The sequence below is a fragment of the Pelodiscus sinensis genome, chromosome 9 (assembly GCF_049634645.1).
Source record: "Pelodiscus sinensis isolate JC-2024 chromosome 9, ASM4963464v1, whole genome shotgun sequence".
NCBI classification, from domain to species: domain Eukaryota; kingdom Metazoa; phylum Chordata; order Testudines; family Trionychidae; genus Pelodiscus; species Pelodiscus sinensis.
The window spans coordinates 25,982,926-26,004,570 of NC_134719.1; the positions used below are offsets into that span (position 1 = coordinate 25,982,926).

General features: G+C 41.4%; 1 protein-coding gene across 2 annotated transcripts; it reads left to right on the forward strand.

Annotated features, from left to right (window-relative positions):
• Positions 1 to 609: 609 nt before the first annotated feature.
• LOC102458960 (interferon-induced protein 44-like) lies at positions 610 to 21,163 on the forward strand. Of its 2 annotated transcripts, XM_075936326.1 has the most exons (9): positions 610 to 859; positions 1,075 to 1,290; positions 6,134 to 6,639; positions 6,723 to 6,774; positions 11,584 to 11,779; positions 11,992 to 12,144; positions 13,526 to 13,697; positions 15,479 to 15,579; positions 20,029 to 21,163. In XM_075936326.1, the coding sequence occupies exons 3-9, from the start codon at positions 6,144 to 6,146 to the stop codon at positions 20,215 to 20,217; spliced, it is 1,359 nt and encodes a 452-aa protein (XP_075792441.1). In that variant the 5' UTR covers positions 610 to 859; positions 1,075 to 1,290; positions 6,134 to 6,143; the 3' UTR covers positions 20,218 to 21,163. The 2 variants fall into 2 exon arrangements, with proteins under 2 accessions (XP_075792441.1, XP_075792442.1); XM_075936327.1 differs by lacking the exon at positions 1,075 to 1,290 and having other exon boundaries at positions 631 to 859.
• Positions 21,164 to 21,645: the final 482 nt, after the last annotated feature.

Here is a 21,645-nt window from a genome sequence, read left to right on the forward strand (position 1 = left end):
ACTCGTGGTAACCCTCATTTCATGAGGAGTAAGGGAAGTCAGACGAAGACTGTTCTTCCTTCAACTTCCTGCTGTGTAGACAACGTCAAAAGCTGAATTAGGCTCATTTGACTTAAGTTACACAATTGACATAGCTGAAGTTGCGTAGCTTAATTTGACTTTAGCCTTACTATGTAGACATACCCTAAAGTGCCACAGGACTACTTGTTGTTTTTAAAGTTACAGACTAACATGGCTACCCCTCTGAGGCTATCCAAAACAGATTCACTTGGCAGTCCCTAATGTAGAAATAAATCTGTGGCTTTTTTTGTAGAGTAACGGTGTTTTATTGGATTACTATTCTGTTTTTGGAACTATATTTGCAAATATAAAGCTTTTGTATTTATATATTCAATGTCCTTAATGTAAAAATAATATTTTGTATGGTGTGGCGTCTCTAATGACTTGACATAGCTCAGGGCCTCACAATGCAATACTCCCGCCCTGACCCCATCCTTCCTGTTTCCAGCACCCATGGTGAGCAGTGCTGCCATTCCAAGGTGTATCCTACTGAGTACTTGCAGGGTTAAATCCAGGCAGCTCCAGTTCTTCATTGGAGCCCGGATTCCCCCCACCAAACCTGCCCTCTTCAACAGTACTTTGCAGAAACTCCTTCTTTTCAAAGTCTGGCACTTTATTTTCCTGGGCGTTACCCCCGGCGGGTTCCCCGGAGCTCTGGTTCTCTCCGCCAGCAGGAGCTCACACCCCCCTTCTCTGACATTTCAGGGAGTTGTCCGAGCTGTGTTATTGGCGGCAAAGCGGTGACTTTCACTTTCGTTTCTTCTCTTCCCGGAGTCTCCCCGGCGGGCGCTCTCGCACGGTAAGACCCGCGCCCCCGGATCTGGGTAGAAACCCCGGAGCTCTTACAGGGCTACGGCTTGAGACAAGGGTTGGGGTTCACCTGCTGGCAGGCTGCTGTTGGGAAACCTCCCTTTCGCTGATGCGAGGCTCTAACGTGGAGCCGGGGCCAGGCGTTGCCGGATGGTCTCATCGCCCTTTGTTGCGTTTATAACTTGCACCGGCGCTTCCCTGCAGCAGTTCCTGCTATCGAACCGTGCACTGGCGCTTCAGACCCGACCACAGACAGATAGACCAGATATCGATCCCCTTAGCCAGCGGGATGCTGCATAACCCAGACGAGGCTCCAGAAAACCAGCTGTGCTGTGCTGGCCCAAAGAGCCCGAATGAGACAAAACCGAGGAGTCCCGTGGCGCCCTAGAGACTATACTGCCAGCTACCAAAGAGGAAGAGGTGAAAATAGCATCAATCAACACAGCATCCCCGCTTAGCTAAAAGCCCTGCTTAAAAGAAATCCCCCTGAACATGTTGGCAAACATGCTCACAGAGAGATCTAGGAGGAGTTGGCATTCTGCAGAGATGGACAGTTACAGTGGCTGTTGAATAGAGAGGTTACAATGCATGTATTTTTGTAAACGTGTAACCGCGGAGTCCCCCCCAATGGTTACACGTCTGTACGAAGCGGGTAGGTGAGCATGGTGCTAATGCTGTGTATTGGCTCCTGCCTGCCCTCCCTATGTGCTGCTGCCTCAGTGGGAGGCAACAGGGTGTGTGTGTGGGTGGAAGGCAGCATGCACAGAGAGCCATGTGCATCAGCTCCCGCCTCCTCCCTATTGCCTCTGAAACAGAGGCAGCAAGGAGAGGAGGGGCTACGTGTAACTATGAGGGTTAACCAATGAGCCCGGCTCATTGGTTAACTGTGTACACAGGTACACATTCACTTTCCTACTGTTGAGTAGGGATGTGAAGGACTAGTTGACTATTCGGTATGCTTATCAGATAGTGGACATGCTTGTGCCTCTATCAGAAAGAGGCAGCTGGGGTGGTGGGGAGGAGCAGGTACTTCAAAGCGGCTGTGCCGCTTGAAGCCTGGGGCCAGACCCCGGGTTCCAGCTGGGTGTCCCCAATCTGTATGCAGCGTTTCAAAGTGGCAGCGCTGCATGGAGCCTGGAATCAGCTGGAGACTCCCCAGCTGATCCCAGGGTTCCCTGTGGTGCTGCCACTTTGAAGCATCGTGGGGAGCCCAGTGTCAGGCTCCTTGTAGCTTTCACCTTTGAAGTGTAGCAATAGGCAAAATACATAGACTGTTCGATTAGTTGCTATTTAACATCCTTACGGGTGAGTGCCTGAACATCCCATTTTGTGATATAATCATATAATGACAAGACAGGTAGTAAAATACTCCCCCTACCAACACTTTAACCAATGCTCACAGAAGGGCAAAAATCTGTTTTTTAGTTATGCTGCTGTAATGATGAGAAGTTGTGTGGCACTTTAGGCTATGTTTACACAGCAGCGTTATTTTAGAATAATGAATGTTATTCGGAAATAACATTGTTTGCATCGACACACAAGCAATTATTTTGACATAATGTTGTAATAATGTCCTCCTGGAGGACTGCTTACTCCAACTCCTGTAACCTTCATTGCACGAGCAAAAAGGGAAGTAATAGGAAGAGTGCACTCTTTTGAAATAAGTGCTGTGTAGACGTACACAAATTCAGAATAAGCTATTTCAACTTAAGCTACTCAATTAGCGTAGCTCAAGTTGTGCAGCTTATTTCAAGTTTAGCCCTGCTATGTAGATGTACCCTTAGAGACTAACAGATTAAATGTGGATGCATACATGTGTATATTAAGATCTTGTTCAAGTTATAACTATTGGCATGTCACAGAAATATAATGCATGATTTATTCAAAGTGACTGCATCTTTGACTCTTTAGTTATCTTGCACATTAACAGTTAATAGTGAATGTGTTATCCCAGTGTTTCTCAACTAGTGGTACGAGTACCCCTTAGGGGTACTCGAGAAAAGTCTGGGGGATACATCAACACCACTGAAATTTGGAGAAAACTTAATTTTTGTTATAAGTTTTACAGTGTTATATTATTTTTGTACTTTTTACACCCAAACATTTCATCACCTGCCCAGCTACGATTAAGTTGTTTAAACAAATGTGTTGCAATGGTAGAAACAATTTTGTGTGTCTGAAAACTGTAGGTACTGGGGGTACTTATAATGTTTTTAAAGGAGTACTCTATAAAGAAAAGGTTGAGAAACACTGTGTTAACCTAACACTAGCTCTATCTTCAGGCTGGGTGGAGAAATTCTTAAAATTTTAGTGATAATAATTGAAATCTTCATCAACTTATTCATGTCAATGTATTTAAATATCAGAGAAATTGGCTCACCATTGCAAGAGAAGTCAGTTTTCATGTATCCAAAACATGGAGTGCTGGGTCTAGTTCTTCCTGATACACAGGAAGCATAGCATATGTAGGAACCACTTCCCTATCAATAGTAGAATGTCGAGTTTCCTATTTTCTGTCACATAATTCTAATGTATTTGGAGAGAGGAATACTTTGGAAAACTTGTGAAGAATGTTCTTTTTAAATTTTCTAAGTCTGGAGACAAGTCAAGAACATACAGGGAAATATAATTGCACATTTCTGAGCAAAAACTGTGCATTGTGCCATACAGAGATTTGTTAATATGAAATCAAGCAATAAATGGTCTTGAAAGTTCTGCATATTTACAGATAAAGGATCCAAAGAGTAAAGGACAGCTTTATTTTTCTTTATTTCTATAATGAAGAATAATAAACCATCTGACATGATACTCAAAACTTTGAAATCCAATATAGGCAGATCCAAATTGTCTAAAGGCATTCCTTATAAAAAAAAAAGGCAAGCCCCCACTCCCCAACCTGGCTGTACAACAAAGATTTCTTTTGACAGACTAATCAGTATGAAAAAATAGCCTCCCTCCCCCAGAAAATATTAAGAGAACTTAAAAAGAACAATTGTTATCAATCAAAACAACCACTGCAGTGAGAGAATAAATGAAATATTGAAAGGCAAGGTGAAAAACACAAATAACATTGATGTGTTCATTAATTATTTCCACTTGTCACACAGGTTGCAGAATTATTAAACCAATATTGTATGGTTAAGGAGTCAGTAAAAAACCCAGGAAAAATGAAGGTCTACCAATTTGTAGGAATTCACTGATATTTGTAATAAAAATCCTTAGTTTAAAAAATATAATTAAATTAAAATAATAGTGCAATATATTTTATATAGGCAGCACAACTGGTGATGGCTTTTTAAATTTTTTCTTCTTCTGTGCTTTTTAGTTTTGTATAACTATGAGCCTTGCAAACCCTATGCACTTTGCTCATGCAAGTAGCTTTCAAATTAGGGTTCGCAGGACTGGCTCTGTGCTTTCAACTGGTAGGGTTGCCAGGTGTCCGGTTTTGAACTGGACAGTCTGGTATTTGAGGGTTCTGTCTGGGAAAAAAATTAAGAAAATACCAGCTATATCTGGGTCAGTCCCACTCCCCGCCGACTAATTCTTTCCCCCCGCTGTCCCCCTCGGCCAGCCCCGCTCAGTTCCCCCCCCAATCCCTCCTGGCAAACTCCACTCCCCCTGGTCCCCTCCCGGACAGACCTGCTTCACATTGGCTGTTCCCCCCAATATCCCCCGGCCAGCCCCACTGCTCCCAACCCCCCCGCCAGCCCTGCTTTCTGCCAGCTGATTCCCCTCCCCCCATCCTCCCGGCCAGCCCTGCCCCCCTCCCAGCTGGTGTCCTCCCCCTCCTTCCCCGCATCTGAGATCAAATGTATCCAGTATTTTTTTTGAAGCTACCTGGTAACCCTATCAACTGATCATTAACTGGCCAGGGTGAAAAAATATATAGGAATGGCAGAGTAGTTCATTGGTGGTAGTAGTTCTTACATGTGAAAGAAAGCATAGCATCAAAGTAAAAATTTTAAATTAATCAAATTTTACCATAGAATCTCTATGGACAGTATACACCATTCTTGAACAAGAGGGTAAGCCACCTGACTAACAGTGTTTATGAAATACAGTACTCAGAGAAAGGTGACAAAGGCAAAAAACACATTAATAATGCTTTTTTTTAAAAAACTGTCCTCCTGTTGACTGGGTATGTCTCACCTCAGAAAGGGATGCAGATGTAGGCTCCAAATGATTGTTTCTTGGAACAGCTTTTCCTGGAACCCACAAGGGGACAGGTAATTCTGGATTTAGTGCTAAATGGAACACAGAATCTGGTCCAAGAGGTGAACATTGATGAACTACTTGCAGTGACCATAAAGTTAAATTTAACATAATTGAAGGATGAAAATGCCAAAGAAAACCATCACACTAACATTTAACTTCAAACCACAAAAATTAGGAGGCTAGTTGAATGAAAATTAAAAGAAAGTCTCAAGGGTGAATTGCCAGCAAATTGCATGGAGACTATTTAAAAATAGCATTATATAGCCTTAAATGGCATGTATACCCCAAATTAAATAAAAAGCAAAGCAAAGCAGATAAGTTTCACTGTGACTAAACAGCAGAATAAAAAAGGCAGTTAGAGGCAAAAAGGTATCCTATAGAAATTAGAGGTCAGATTCTAGTGAGTAAAATAGAAAGGAGGATAAACTGTGGCTAGTCAAGTATAGAAATACAATAAAGCAGGCCAAGAAAAAAATTGAAGAACAACTAGTGAAGAAAAATGCAGGACAATGTAGCACTTTAAAGACTAACAAGATGGTTTATTAGATGATGAGCTTTCGTGGGCCAGACCCACTTCCTCAGATCAAATAGTGGAAGAAAGTAGTCACAACCATATATACCAAAGGATACAATTTAAAAAAATGAACAAATATGAAAAGGACAAATCACTAGTGAAGACATAAAACAGGATTTTTTTAATACAGCAGAAGACTGCAGAATTTAATGGGGATAAATTATTTTTTGCCACTCTTTGTCTGTCTTGTTTATTTTAACTGTAGGCTTTTTCAGTTAGAGATAGTCTCATACTGTGTGTTTGGATAGTCTGTTAGGCACAGCATATATGTCTTCAGTTGGAACTTCTAGATAATGCCGGAATACAACTGCTACTACTAATGATGATAATGATTTATTAACATGACACTCCAGTGTATCTGGAACACAGAGACTTTACCACTGCCTTCCATCTTTGGTGATTTGAGTTAAAATAATAATACATTCCTCTTCTTGTTGCACTTGTATTTGTGTAACATCTCTTTTGTCTTTTTAGATTACGAAGAATGGCTGCTGTCATATCTAGATTAACACAAGATGAAGTAAAGCAACTGCAAAATCTGTTGGGAAGCAGACACTTCACTCTTCTTTATAAGGGAAGCATACATGGCTATAATGCTTCTGTATTTCATGCCAAGTGTGATGACCAAGGGCCAACTTTAGCTGTAGCATATAATGGAAGTGGTTATATTTTTGGAGGCTTTACATGTAAGAGCTTTAGTTCATCTGGAGTGTACATAAATGATGAGAAGGCTTTCCTCTTTAGATTAAAAGAGAAAGATGGTGTGCTCAGCCCATTAAAAATTCCTGTTAAGACTTCAACAGGCGCTATATATGATCATAGTTCTAATGGCCCTAATTTTGGAGGTGGAGCACTACTGTTGCTGGTCCAAAATACGGCAACAGCAGCAACAAGTTCCAACAACACCTACACATACAATGTTGCTGATTTGCATGGAAATGATGTAGGCCTTATAGAATGTGAGGTGTATCGAGTTGAAGGTAAGTTGATGTCAAAAGAGAAAATGTATGCTGAGGAAATTATAGCTGTGTACTCTTAATGTTACATGTTGCTTTCCCCCTAGATATTAGCAGTTTCCTGGAATCTCCATGGAGAAAGATTACATGGACAACTGAGTAAGTTAACTGTTGTAATCTATCACTGCAGTGATCTGTAGCCACCAAATGCTGTGGTCATGTGAGCTACTTAAGGAAATAACTACATGTTGTTAGAGTAGACAGACTTGTATTATATGAGATACTTATCTTAGGTATTAATAAGGCACCTATAACCATAGTGTCTGAGCAGTTCACAATCCGGGGATAAGTCCAAAATGATGATTTCAGAACAGGTCAAACTTGAATGGGTGATGAATGTCTGAACCAAACTAAGATACATGAAGAGCTACACTTACTCTTAGCCACACTAAGTCTGCTTTGGCAGAGACTTAAAATGATATTCCAGAGGCAGCAGTGCAGGGGAGAGAGTAGAAGAGGTGGCACCCGCCTGCCACACTGTGCTGCTGCTTCTGATACAGAGGCAGCAGTGTATGTGGGGGGCATAGGCGAGTGGGAGGGCTGTTTACAACAGTGAAGGTTAACCAATGAGCCCAGACTCATTGGTTAACTATGTACACATTTACACTTTCACTTCCCTATTACAGACCATGATTAAGAAGGTAGTTACTTATCTGGGCAATTCCCAGAGTGGCATAGTTATAGTGTGGCAAATAGGGTATGTCTACACTACCCTCCTAGTTCGAACTAGGAGGGTAATGTAGGCATACCGCACTTGCAAATGAAGCCCGGGATTTGAATTTCCTGGGCTTCATTTGCATAAGCGGGGAGCCGCCATTTTTAAAACCCCGCTGGTTCGAACCCCACGAGGAGTAACGGTAGTTCGAACTAGGAAGCCTAGTTCGAACTACCTAGTTCGTGCCCCGTGTAGCCGCGCTGCACGGGGTTTGAACCAGCGGGGTTTTAAAAATGGCGGCTCCCCGCTTATGCAAATGAAGCCCGGGAAATTCAAATCCCGGGCTTCATTTGCAAGTGCGGTATGCCTACATTACCCTCCTAGTTCGAACTAGCGGGGTAGTGTAGACATACCCATAGTGTTTTTGAAACATTTAGAAAACATTGTGCATCTCAGCATAGAATTATAGAAATGAGGGGCTGATAGGGACCTCAAAAAATCATCTAGTCTAGCTCTGAGGCAGAACTAAATATACCTAGACCAAGGGTTAGCAACCTATGGCATAATTTTCATTGGCACGCAAGGCAGGAGCTCAAAAAATTGAAGCCTGCTGTGGCTTCAACTGCCTCCAGATTCAACATGCCCCAGCAGCAACCTGCCCACCCGCCACAATCTGGCCTCAGCCCCAGTGGCAGCTGGCCCCCCATGTGGCCCTGGCTGCCAGAGTGTCCAACTGAGCAGCAACCCCAGGCCCACAAAAACAAAGTTATAGTGCACAAAAAATTCTAATCGAAACCCACCTACCTTCGCAGCAGCACTCACTTCCTCCTCCTGGAAGGTGAGTGTTGTGGCTGCTCTCGCTTATGGCGATTGGGACCAGGACAGGCCCAGGGCCGTGTTGAGGCTGGCTGCTCAGGCAGCTGCGCTAGTGGCTAGAGCCACATTGTAGGGCCAGCTGCCGTTAGGGCTGAGGCCACATTATGGGGCAGCTGCTGCCAGCATTTCAGGCCTAGAACACGTGGCAGGCGGGTGGGTTGCTGCCGCAGTGTATTGAAGGCACGACCAGGTGGGTGGCTGCCGTGGGGTGTTGAAGCCATGGCCGGGGATGGGCCAGGGATTGCTGGTCGGCTGGCTCTGACAGCCAGGGCCACATTGGGGGCCAGCTGCCACTGGGGCTGAAACCGCATTGTGACAGGCGGGCAGGTTGCTCCTGTGGCATGTTGAATCTGGGGGCAGCTGAAGCCAGAGCCGGACAGGTTGCTGCCGGGGTATTGAGACTACAGGCTGGCAGGTTGCTGCTGGAGTGGGGGAGGGCTGAAGCCGCAGGAGGGCAGGTTGGAGATGGGGATGGGACCGCAGCTGCATTGGGGGGTGGCTGCTCAGGTGGCTGCTCTGGCATGCCATAGGTTGCCGAACCCTGACTCAGAGGCTTGAGTGCTGCTTAAAGTATCCAACTGTGAGCCCAAGATCAGAGAACTCAGCAAGGCAAAGCAAGGTCAAGGATCACACTAAACAGTATGATCTGCATCTTAATTTATTTATATATGAAGCTGCTGTAAGTAGGACTATTATTGACTTTAAAAAGTATCACTGGCACGCTGACCCATAAATAGATGTGAATAAGTTAAATCTTGGCATTCCACTTCTGAAAGATTGCTGACCCCTGACCTAGACCATCCCTGACAAGTGTTTCTCTAACCTGTACTTAAAACCTCCAGTGGCTGGGATTCTGCCTCCTGCCTGGGAAGCCTATGTCAGAGCATTATTATTCTTATAGTTAGAAAGGTTTCTGAATATCCTAACCTAAATCTTCCTTGCTGCAGATTAAGCCCATTACTTCTTTTCTTGCATTCAGTGGACATGGAGAGAAATTGATCACTCTCCTCTTTATAACATATTTGAAGACTGTTATCAAGTCCTCCCTCAGTCTTATTTTCTGAAGTCTAAATATGCTCAGTTTTTTTTTAGCTTTTCCTTACAGATCAGGTTTTCTAATTTTTTGATTATTTTTGTCAATTTCCTCTGGACTCTTTCCAATTTGTCAATGACCTTCTTAGATTGTACTGACCACAACTAAACCACAGTCCTCCAGCTGAGGTCTCACCAGTGCAGAGCAAAGCATGACAGTTCGCTGCATTTAATATTGTCTCTCTGAGAAACTGAAACTGCCATCTCTATGGAACTTCCTTTTCCCTTTCATTTTGTTCCAATGGGATATTATCTACCAGTTCTCGTAGTTTGATGTCTGTTGTCCTCATTCTGCTGTTTTCACTCCTTCCTTTCCTTAGAATCATGAAATCTATCATTTCACCCAAATTCCTTTACCTATTCTTCCCTGTTATTCTGAATCAATCTAAAATGATTGCTCTCTACTTCCTTCTTTCACTGTCTGAAACAAAACATGGTCTCCAATACAGTCAGAGGACTTGTTAGACATTTTTTGTTTTGCTATATTACTTTTCCAACAGATGTCGGGGTAGTTTAAGCATTTTCCATGAAAAAAATGTGCTTCCCCTAAGCATGTATGCTGTACAACGTTATCTGTACAGGTTGTTCTGTCAAAGATGCCACTTATCAACAGTGTAAAAAGACATCTGTATAAAGCATGCCACAGTCCTCACTTTAAAAATCAGGAACACGAAGTCACTTGTGCCTTATGCCATCCCTCTGAGTGTAGAGAATGGCTGTTTACCTCATCCTATTCAGAAACTCTTGCTGTGTTGACAGCTGTACTCCCAGGCAACAGTCACACTCCAATGGACCTGTGCTAAATATTGGTTCAGCAGTGTCAGTTCTACCTGTTTTACTTGTTTGCGATCTTTACACAATGCACAGCCTACAAGACATAAGCTGCATTTGGTAGTTTACAGTGCCTGTACTTGGTTACCGGAATACATGTGTAAGGCATGACAAATTCTTTGCTCTCTATACATAGGTAGTGAAAACGGATTCACTCAAGCCTCTTACTATGTTTTAGTCTTCTAACACTTTTTACTTAATAACTTTTAGTCTACTTCTAAGCTTGTTTGAATGAATGCAACTTTTCTGCATTACCTGTCACAGGGTCAGCATACAGAGATAATTTTCCCCTGTGACGTGTCAAAGCAACAGTTTTAGGCAGCATTTGTTGAATGTATTTTCAAAATTTTCAAAGTTGACCACTGATTTGGAGTATGCAGACTGAGACATCAGAGGCCAGATTTTTATAGGCACAGAACACCTATAAACTCCCATTGACTTCAATAGAAACTATTGGTACTCAGCACCTTCTGAAAATCAGGCCTGAGGGTGTTTTAATTGGGCATCAACAATTAGAGGATATCATAGTTAAAGATCCATTCCATATGTAATATCAGCATAAAATCCTGAGCATAAAGTGATTTGACTCTGTGTGAAGGTCATACTCTGAGAGATCTGGTTCTTCTTCAGTTGCTCTTGCATGCTCTTTCCCCATGTTATCAGGAGGCTTTCCAACATTCTGTTAATGCACGGACAGGTACATGTTTTGATTCTACCTGATGCAGCTATAAGGCTGTCTCTGAAATGTGTGGATTCACAGGATTGAGCCAGATCTAGGAACTTCAGAACATGATGCCTGGTGTAACCATGGTCACTCTGGGTGTGTGTACACTGCAGCGTTTTTCCAGAAAAAAGGCCATTTTTCTGGAAAAACAATATTTGTGTCCACACTACCATGGAGTTCCTTTGACAGAAAGTTGAAAGAACAGAGGGGTTTTTCTGACAGTGGTAAACTTCATTCTACGAGGAAGAAGCCTTTTTCCGAAAAAGCTTTTTATGAAAAAGGCATGTATGGATGCAGAAAAGGGAGTTATTTCGAAAGAAGAGGCCTCCAGGAAATAAAACAGGTGCCCTGGTGCCCGTGCCATCTAGACTAATCACAACTTAAATGCGAGATAGTGTCCAATCAATGTGGACGCTATCTTTCAAAAAAGCACATCGCTTTTTTGTTGCGCATTTGCTGTGTGGATGCTTTCTTTCAAACTCAGTTTTTCTGGAAGATATCTTCTAGAAAAGTTTCCAAAAGAAGCTTGCAGTCTAGACGTAGCCTCAGGCTGGTGCAAAGTCCTCAGTAAATTGTATGTTTTATGATAGTTAAAGGTGGAGTATATGGGAGGATGTGGGGATGGAAAATATTTACAGTTTCCTGATTTCACTGTGCCTATATGCAGTGCAAAACATGTGCTGTGATTTCATGGATATTTAACACTATACAAATCTTTTTGTCTTACCAGGGAAAGAGAGAAAATAATGGAGGAAATCAGGACTTACAAACCTTATTTAAATTCAGTGCCACAGATTCGGATTTTGGTCATTGGTCCAATTGGAGCTGGGAAGTCCAGTTTTTTCAACTCTGTGAATTCTGTTTTTCGAGGTTATGTGACAAGCCAAGCCATAGCAGGATCTGATAACACTAGTGTGACTACACAGGTAAATTTTTGGTTCTAATTATATAACATCTAAACCAAACCACATTTTCTTAGTTAAAAATCAACATTTTCCCCACTAAATAGGAAATCCAGAAATAGTCCATGATTGTCCCCACTGAATTCCATGCATCTGCCTGTGAGGAGAAAGGTATTAACTCAATGTTTTCCAGCTATGTATAATTACATATTACTTCTCCCCCCTGCCCCCAATAGTACAGAACTTACCCAGTTAAAGATGGAAGAGATGGCAAGCCTCTGCCTATTATCTTCTGTGACACGATGGGAATAGAAGAAAAATCAGGAACTGGTCTGGAAATTGATGAAGTGTCCAACATAATAAAAGGCCATGTACCTGATAGATACCAGGTAGGATTTCTGCAATTCTGTGCAATTCAAATAATATCTTTAAATGTTTCTTTACATGTAAAAAAATATTACGTCTTACATTTAATTACAGTGGAACAGAATATCTACTGTGTGTAATATATTCTTGCATATGTGGTACTATGCAGTAAAAGCTTATGAGTGTTGATCTCAAGTAAGATGTATTTGAAAAGTGATATACTATGGCAAGTTTGTGTTTAAGTCCAATTTTGCACTGGCCTGTACTTTATGTAATCTTTTACAGTCATGCTAAGTTGATGTGTAAATTGCTGCGTGGGTAGTGTTTGCCAACCATTTTATTTGGGTACAAGCAAAGGGAGAATCAGCCACAAAGTGTAGCTGGTTGTAATATTTTGAACAAAAATGTTTTAAATAGGAAAATGGATTTTAACTCCCCAAGTTTCTGGTGTCTCTTAAAATTCTTTTTTTTTTAAATTGAAAGATATTTACTAAAAATGCAATCAATTTCATTATTGAAATGATTCTCTAAATTTTTGTATTTTTTTCCAATTGGAAACCTAATTTTCAGGAACTGAACATTTTAATTTTTATGTGTGAAAGAATTTGAAAAATGAGGAATAGGTTAGCTTGGTAAAGCAGAAACAATCTGTCATTTTGAATATTTTGAAAACATTGTTTTAAAACATTGGAAAGAGCAACTTCCATATTCAAACTTAGTACAGTGTCTTTTGCCCTGGCTTTTTGTCTTGTCTAGTAGATGGCTGCTGCCTATATAGGCCATTCTAAATACTAACTTTTGCACTGTGCACGAGATGCAGATTTTGGCTATGACTGCACTGCACTGCACCTCTCTTGTGCAAAAGCCTATGCAAATGAAGCACAGATTAGCCTATTGCTACACTTCATTTGCATAATTAATTAGGGACCGTTTTTGCGCAAGAGGCTTTAGCACAAAAAAGAGCTGTGTAGACAGCTCCATTTTGCGCAAAATTCCCCTCTTGTGCAAGAGCCGTTCTTCCTGAAAAAATGAGGAAGAATGGCTTTTGCGCAAAAGTGGGGTTATATGCAAAAAGGCGCCGTCTACATAGCTCCTTTTTGCACAAAAGCCTCTTGCATAAAAATTGCCCCTAATTAATTATGCAAATGAAGCTCGGCAAGATAAGTGAGTGTGAAACTGGGAATTAGGAAATCCTAAATTTCAATCCTGACTTGACCACTGTATAGTTGAGTGTAGATGAATTATTTTATCTCTCTGTATATCAGTATTCCTCCTTCTAAAATGAATTAATAATACTTGTCTCCCTGCTCCAGAGGTGTAGTGTGGGAATCAGTATTTGTATAACCCTTTGAATCTTCAGTTCTTTGGAATTATTATTTATTATTATAAAACATTTCCTTGCAGTTTAATCCAGCTGCCACACTTCGTCCGGATTCTCCAGGCTATATCAAGAATCCTTCTCTGAAGGATCAGATTCATTGTGTTGCATTTGTTATTGATGGGTGCAAAATTGAGATTCTCCCTGAAAAGCTGGAAGACAAGCTGAAACAACTTAGAAGAAAAGTGAACCAGTTTGGTATGTTTTATATATCCTAATACCACAGAACAGAATGAAATGGGCCTGCCCAGGAGGTAATCTGACTTTCAAGCCTGAGCCCATTGCATTATTAGGGGCCTGAAGTACTTCTAGGAGCCAGTGCTTATCTTTGATGTGGGAGGAGGAATTGCCACATATAGCTATTGAGGTTTACATGCTGGCTGGTTCTCTAAGCATTATTATGGTAATCTGGAGCATCAGGTCCCTCACCTGGTGAAGATACGGGCACTGCATTGAGAGAACAGAGGAATTCCTGATCACCTCCATTTTTCTTTACTGTTTAATTTTACAGTATGCCTATTGTGTTTCTGCTCTTCAGTACAATAGAGCCCACCTGGGCTACATCTATACTGCAAGGCTTTTCTGCAAGAGGAAATTCAAATGGAGCGCTCATTTGCATATGATGTGCTCACATTTGCATTTCCTCTTCAGATCTCTTTTGCGCAAGATATTTTTGTCTAAAAAAGAGCTGAGTGGATGGCTTCTTTTTGTGCAAAAACCCCCTTTTGTGCAAGAGCCATTCTTCCTGAAAAAATGAGGAAAGGCAGCTCTTGCTCAAGAGGGGGTTTTTGCGGAAAAAGGAGCTGTCTACACAGTGCTTTTTTGCGCAAAAACCTCTTGTGCAAAAGGGATCCGAAGAAGAAATGCAAATATGAGTGCGACATATGCAAATGAGCACTCCATTTGCACTTCCTCTTGCAGAAAAGCCTTGCAGTATAGACGTAGACCTGTTAATACAGGCCCCAAGAGAGAACTGTGGGCTTATAGGAATACATCTCACCAGGAGAAAAACCATTTTGATTTCATTAATAACTTTAAAATACATATAATCCCAGGCATTAAAACCTTTTAAAAAAAGGAGCAAAGGTAACATTGCTTCATTTAACAGTGGCACTTGAGATGGAAAGCAACAAAGAATGAAAAGAGAACTGAATCTTGTGAATGCTGCTATGGTTATGTTTGGACCCAATAGCTGGAACCTGATTTTCTCCTCACATGATATAAGTCCCTTTCATAGGGCAGTGGACTGGGATATAACCTATGAGGGGCTGTGTCTAGACTGCATCCCTTTTTCATAAAAGGGATGCAAATTAGACATATCGCAATTGCAAATGAAACAGGGATTTAAATCTCCCCTGCTTCATTAGCATAAAAATGGCTGCCACTTTTTTCCGTCTTGGAGCTTTCATTTTAAGAGGGATAAGGGATCTTTCAGAAAAGGCTTTATTTTCCAAAAGATCCGCGTCTAGACTGGTGCTTTTTTCTGGCAAAGCTCCGAGCCGGAAAAAGCGGCAGCCATTTTTATGCTAATGAAGCAGGGGAGATTTAAATCCCTGCTTCATTTGCAATTGCGATATGTCTAATTTGAATCCCTTTTACGAAAAAGGGATGCAGTCTAGACATAGCCAGGGTGAAAACAGGCCCCAGTTGTGCTGTGGAACTTGACTAGGTGTGCCGTGTTTTTTGAGACCCCTGTTTTGAATCATTACTTAGCCCTGGCAGTCTTCCAAATTAGATGATTAAGTCTTTAAATTTAGTGATACTATACTGGAGGAATAAAAGTCATTTTGTATACAAAGCATCTTCCCACCAAGACAATTGGGGCATTGTCCAATAACTGTTTAATATTAGTTTAATAATTAATCTTTTTCTAAAGATGCTGTGCAAAAGAAAAATACTTTCACCTTATGTTAGCAGAAGTAGTTCCAATACAGAAACGATGTAAATTAGATGTAAAATCTTACTCATTTTTTGTATAGGGGTCCCACAACTGGTTTTGCTGACGAAAGTGGATGAAATTTGTCCTGCTCTTGAAGAAGACATCCAATGTGTGTACAAAAGTAAAGCTGTTGAGAAACAGGTGAAGTATGGCAGTGTTTAATATAGTACTAAATATAAAAAACTCAATCGCCTTGAATAAATCAAGGTATTGTAATACTCTACATCTGTAGTACTTACATACTCTCATATTCATACACACATTCTTATTCTGGTTTTGTAGGCACAAGCTGAAAATATAACTAAATTTAATACTTCAGGTTTTGGTTGAACCCACAAAATAAGACCATAAGAATGGACAATCTGGGTCAGACCTAAGGTCCATATAGCCCAGTATCCTGTCTTCCAGTAGTGGCCAATGCCAGGTGCCTCAGAGGAAATGAATAGAACAGGTAATCATCAAGGCTACGTCTAGACTGGCCCCTTCTCCGGAAGAGGCATGCAAAGCAGGCAAGTCAGAATAGGGAAATCCGCGGGGGATTTAAATATCCCCCGCGAGATTTAAATAAACATGGCCGCCACTTTTTTTCCGGCTTGGGGAAAAGCCGAAAAAGAGCGTCTATACTGGCGCGATCCTCTGGAATAAAGCCCTTTTCCGGAGGATCTCTTATTCCTACTTGCAAGGCCATGTTTATTTAAATCCCGCGCTCATGTTTATTTAAATCCCGTGGGGGATATTTAAATCCCCCACGGATTTCCCTATTCTGACTTGCCTGCTTTGCATGCCTCTTCCGGAGAAGGGGCCAGTCTAGACGTAGTCCAAGTGTGATCCATCCACTGTTGCCCATTCCCAGCCCTGACAAACAGAGGCTAGGACACCAGCCCTGCCCATCCTGGCTAATAGCCATTGATAGACCCATCCTCCATGAATTTATCTAGTTTTTTTTGCTATCCTGTTAAAGTTGGCCTTCCCAGCGTCCTCTGGCAGAGATTGCCACAGTTTGAGTGTGCATTATGTGAAGAAATACTTATGTGATTGTTTTAACACTACTGCCTGTTAAATTGCCTAAATCTTACATTATGGAAGGAGGAAATAACTTTTCCAAATTTACTTTCTCCACACCATAAAAGATTTAAGACTTGTTAATATTGCAAGGTGGATTCTGAAGAATAAAACTGGATAATAGGAAAAGATGGCAATACCAGAAACCTGATTAAAAATTAAGGGCCAGATTCTTTTCTCCTACCTCACTTTATATAAAATAACTGGAGTTTGGCCGTAACTGGCCAGCTGCAAATTACCCTGGTGTAAATAGGAGTAAAACTAAAAGTAAAAAAAAAAGAATAAAAGAAAAGAAAGGAGAGCTTCAGGGGGGAGAAGAAGTAGGAAAGAGCTCTGTTCTGTTGGCTTTTTTTTAAAGCTGATGTTCTTTCAGAGGGGAAAAACACTACTGGATTATTTTTGTACAGTCCCTACATGACCAGTACATAGAATTGTCCTCTTGGGGTGTGTCTAGACTACATGACTCTGTCGACAGAGCCATGTAAAGTAGTTTACTCGACATAGTCAATGAAGCAGGGATTTAAATAATCCCCGCTTCATTAAAAGAAAAATGGCTGCCGCGCTGTGCCGACAATCAGCTGATCCAGCACAGCGCGGCAGGTTAGACACAGTGCGGTCAAAAAGGGAAGCCTTTGTCGACCACTCCGGTAAACCTCGTTTCACAAGGCATACCGGAGCAATTGACAAAGGCTTCCCTTGTTGACCGTGCCGCGTCTAGACTGCTGCGCTGTGCCGGATCAGCTGATTGTTGGCACAGCGCGGCAGCCATTTTTCTTCTAATGAAGGGGGGATTATTTAAATCCCTGCTTCATTGACTGTGTCGATGGAGCCATGTAGTCTAGACACACCCTTGGACTCCTTGCCCTGTCCCATGCTGACAGAGTCTGACACAGGAGAGAATCCATAAAGGTTTAATTACCTGCAATATTTAATCTTGTATAAATATATACTTGTCATGGCTCAGTCCCCCAACCTGACACTCTGCATGCAGAGATGGGGGGCTGGCTAGCAGAATAAACTCTGTAAAACCTGTTTCTGACACTCCCAGAGACAAACTTATCCTGTCTCAGTCTTCCTGAGGTCCAAGAAAAAAAGATAAATCAAAATTCGTTGCCACCACCCAAATGTACTTAAAAAGATATAAAATAAACCCTTTTCCAGGGAAGAGCTCACTTGGGAATCCCTTCCCTAAGGCAAAGCTCTCCCTCCTGCCCCAACCTCCATTTTGCTTGGAGTTGGGAAAACAGAGGGACTCCACAGAGAACAATGGACTCTGCCCAGGTAAGGAGGCATGTAAACTTCAGGACACAATTATCAACCAATACTGGTTAATCAAAACAAAAAAAGGAAAACTGATAGAATCATAGAACACTAGAACTGGAAGCGACCTCGAGGTCATTGAGTCCCTGCCCTCTTTTATTATCAAAACAAAACTACTGTTGCAAGCATAGTAAATTGACTAGGGGTAAATAGCCATGAAATTACATAGACTCAGGGAAAGTCCCTGGGTTGTAATCCTTAGTTACAAAAGAGAAAAACAATTAGCCAGCTCAGACATGGTTTCCAAACTCCCAAACAAGGAAAACAATTAATTCTAATGGACTATCTAAACTTTTCCCTACTTACGCATTTCAACAAGTCCATTCTTTGAGAGAGACCCCGTCTCCCATCTCTCTCAATACTTGGGAGAAACGGCTCTGATCTCAAAACAAAGAAGAGAGAAAGAAAAACCCCTCTGGCCTAGTTTGAAATTCTTATCTGCATTTTTATTGGCTGACTGCCCGAACCCCTTCTCTAGGTGCATCTCTAGTTGCTTAACCCTATCCTCATTCTTCAGGTAAGTCAGACTCTTCTTAGAAGCTCCTATTTATGACAATACCCCTCTGTGGAGAGCTTGTAAAATGCTTCCATTGTGCTTTGGTAGAATTTTACACCTACTCTGTACTCACATTGCACAGCCATAAATGCTAACCCAAAGTGAAAGATTGTGGAGAATCAGAGGCTGCTGGGGATTTGCAATTCCCAAATATGGGGGCAGGCCTGGAGCTATTTCTGTCATCAGCAATCCTCAGAGGTATTTAGGCATTTAACTTCCATTGATTTCATAATTTTGAGGAATGTGGTCCAAGTGACCATGGCTACTTTCTGGCTGCTTTGTTCAACAGAAATAGTTCAAAGGGACTGGATCAGTTTCTAGGGTAGAGTCCTGACCCTAGGCTTCATTCTGTCCTGTATCTGAAATCAGTTAATCACAAGGGAAAGGGCTGTCAGGAAGCTGAGTGGTGCTCCCTGAATCTGTGGGCTGGCTCCAGTGAAACATAGTTCCAGAGGATCCGTCTTAGAACATAAAAACAGCCATACTGGGTAAGACCAAAGGTCCATCTAGCCCAGTATCCTATCTGCTGACAGTGGTCAATACCAGATGCCCCAGAGGGAGAGATCACAATAGGATATCTTCACGTGATCCTTCCCTTGTCCCCCACCTCCAGAGAAACAGAGGCTAGGATACCATTCCTACCCATCCTGGCTAATAGCCATTGATGGACCTAACCTCCATGAATCTTGTATCAGTTTTATACCAGTGAAGATTCACTAGAATCTTCACTGCCAAGTTATGATCAAAATCCAGTGCAAAGGAGCTAGATTGGCCAATATAGTGCATTCCCCTGTATCTAGAGAGGGTAAATATGGACGTCACTGCAATAATACCAGAGATGAAAACCTAGGAGCTTCTCTCTAGATTGTTATAGTCCGGAGTCCTGGGTATCACCTCTGAGATTAAACAGAGGGTTTGGGCCTCCAGGACTTTATTCAGTCAGGCTATGTCTAGACTGCAGGCTTCTTTCAGAAGAAACTTTTCTGGAAGAGATCTTCCAAAAAAACTTCTTCCGAAAGAGAGCATCCCCATTGCCAAAGCGCATCAAAAAAGCAATCTGCTTTTTCAAAAGATAGCGTCCATTCAGTGTGGATGCTATCTCGCATTTAAGCTGTGATTACTATGGACGGAGTGGCCACCAGGGCACCTGTGCTTTTTCCTTTTTCCTCTTCTTTTGAAAAGAACTCCCTCTTTCCCATCCACAGACACCTTTTTCCGATAGAGCTCTTTTGGAAAAAGGCTTCTTCCTCATAGAAAGAGGTTTACCAATGTCAGAAACCCCCCTCTGTTCTTTCAGGTTTTTTTTTAAAGAACGCGATTGCAGTGTGGACGTAAGTGAAGTAAAAATGGCTATTTTCCCCAAAAAACTCTGTAGTGTAGTCGTAACCTCAGTTTCTATCAGAGAATTGGCTAAAGAAGAATAAAATAAAGTAAATATGATTTTGTACTGTAGCTCCTTCAAAATGTGGTTGCCACTTCAGTTGCAGGATGGATAGAATTTCAAAATGTGTGGTAAAGTTGTTATACCTGCAAGATAAGGGGGTTTGAAAAGCTAAAATACTTTTCAAAACTTTTGCTTAGCTTCTTCAAGGAAGATTTAAAAAATAGTCAGGGTGCTCTTTAAGACAATCCATTTTGTATCTTTTCCACAGATGCGGATAACTGCAGAGAAACTTGGAATCCCTCTTGCTCAGATTTTACCTGTTAAAAACTACTGCTCTGAGTTGGATCTTTCATCCGAAGTTGACATCCTGATACTTTCTGCAGTGAGGCAGCTAATACGTTTAGCAGAAAGCTACCTTGACAATTTCCCTTTTGAGAAACCAAAAAAAGAGCTCTAACATGATGTTTACTGTGATGCTGGATATTTTATGTGCTAACCTTTTAAAAATCCTTGATACCAGAAGCCAAATTTAGTGCTGCTCTAAGCAGTGTTTCTCAAAGTGTTCTGCGAAACCACTTTGAGAAACCTGGTAACTGGCCACAGCTCTCTTTGGACCCCTTTTGAGTGTTCACACACACCTTTTTGCGCAAGAAGGAGATTTTGTGCAAAAACCCTATAGTGTAAACATAGCCTCAATAAACACACCGGAGCACCCAGTTAGCAGGTTTCTCAGAGTGGTTTCACAGACCACTGACTTCAGAGGAATGGTACTTGATTATGTTAGTGGTGAATTTGGTCCAAAGGTTTTATATCTTGCTACTGCTTATGAAGATTAATGGTATTTTTGAATGCATCAAAGTCAGAATAGATTCTCCAGCTTTCAAGATGGGATTCCTTTATTTAAATATTCCACATTCTTACTCTGCTCCTAACCTTCCAGTCAGAAATGGCCTTTTCTACTAAAAGAATTGTTTACATAAACCTTTTAAGAAGTTGGCCCTTAATAGTCTTTGTGAGTTGCTTCTTGCTAAATCTAGTTCCTGTGCATGCCATATATTCTTTATTTTTATTCTTTTGAGTTTATTATACTATTTAGTAAAGTAGTTTTTGTACCAAAATTTTGTAGTTAAATGCACATACATGAACACGTGACATGACCTGTGTGTTCATATTTCTCACTGACACGATTATAAAGAATAGAGGATTGTATTATAAGCAAGAGTTAAATTGGTAATTTACATAACTAGTCTGTACTAGTGACGCCAACTACGAAGTGTGAATTAGTCTAATTGTTTTGTGATTTCATCTGTTTTTTAAAAAGCTGTTTACGTTTAAAAGAATTGAAACACTAGGTTGTAAAACATTTATTAGATTAATTGGAAAATAAATTACTGCATGTACTTTTTCAAGCATTTTCTTTATCCAGGTTCAGAATTGCAGTAATTTTGCAAGAGGTTTTGTGCTTATTGAAGGAGTGGGTGGTGAGGTTCTGTAGACTCTGATGACCAAAAAAATCAGCCTAGATGGTCAAAATAGTCTTTTTTGCCCTTAAAGTCCATGAGAAGAGGTGAGACAGAGATACAAAAATACTACTTTTGCTCTTGCTTACACTGGTTAAACCCTGCTGTAACGCTATTGACATCAGCATGTACTTCAGATTTGTACTTGAGAACAGCATTTGTGTTCGATACTTCATGAGCTGTAATATCAAATGCAATGGTAGCATTAGAAAGAGTATTTCTATTATACTTTAATAGCTGTGGCTGTCCCAGAAAGAGTTGGTGTGGCTGGTACAGGTGACCTTCCCTTTCTGGCACCATTGCAACCTGACTGATCCTGGATGAGGGATTTTGCCAGACCAGGGGAGATGACTTTGGACCCCTGC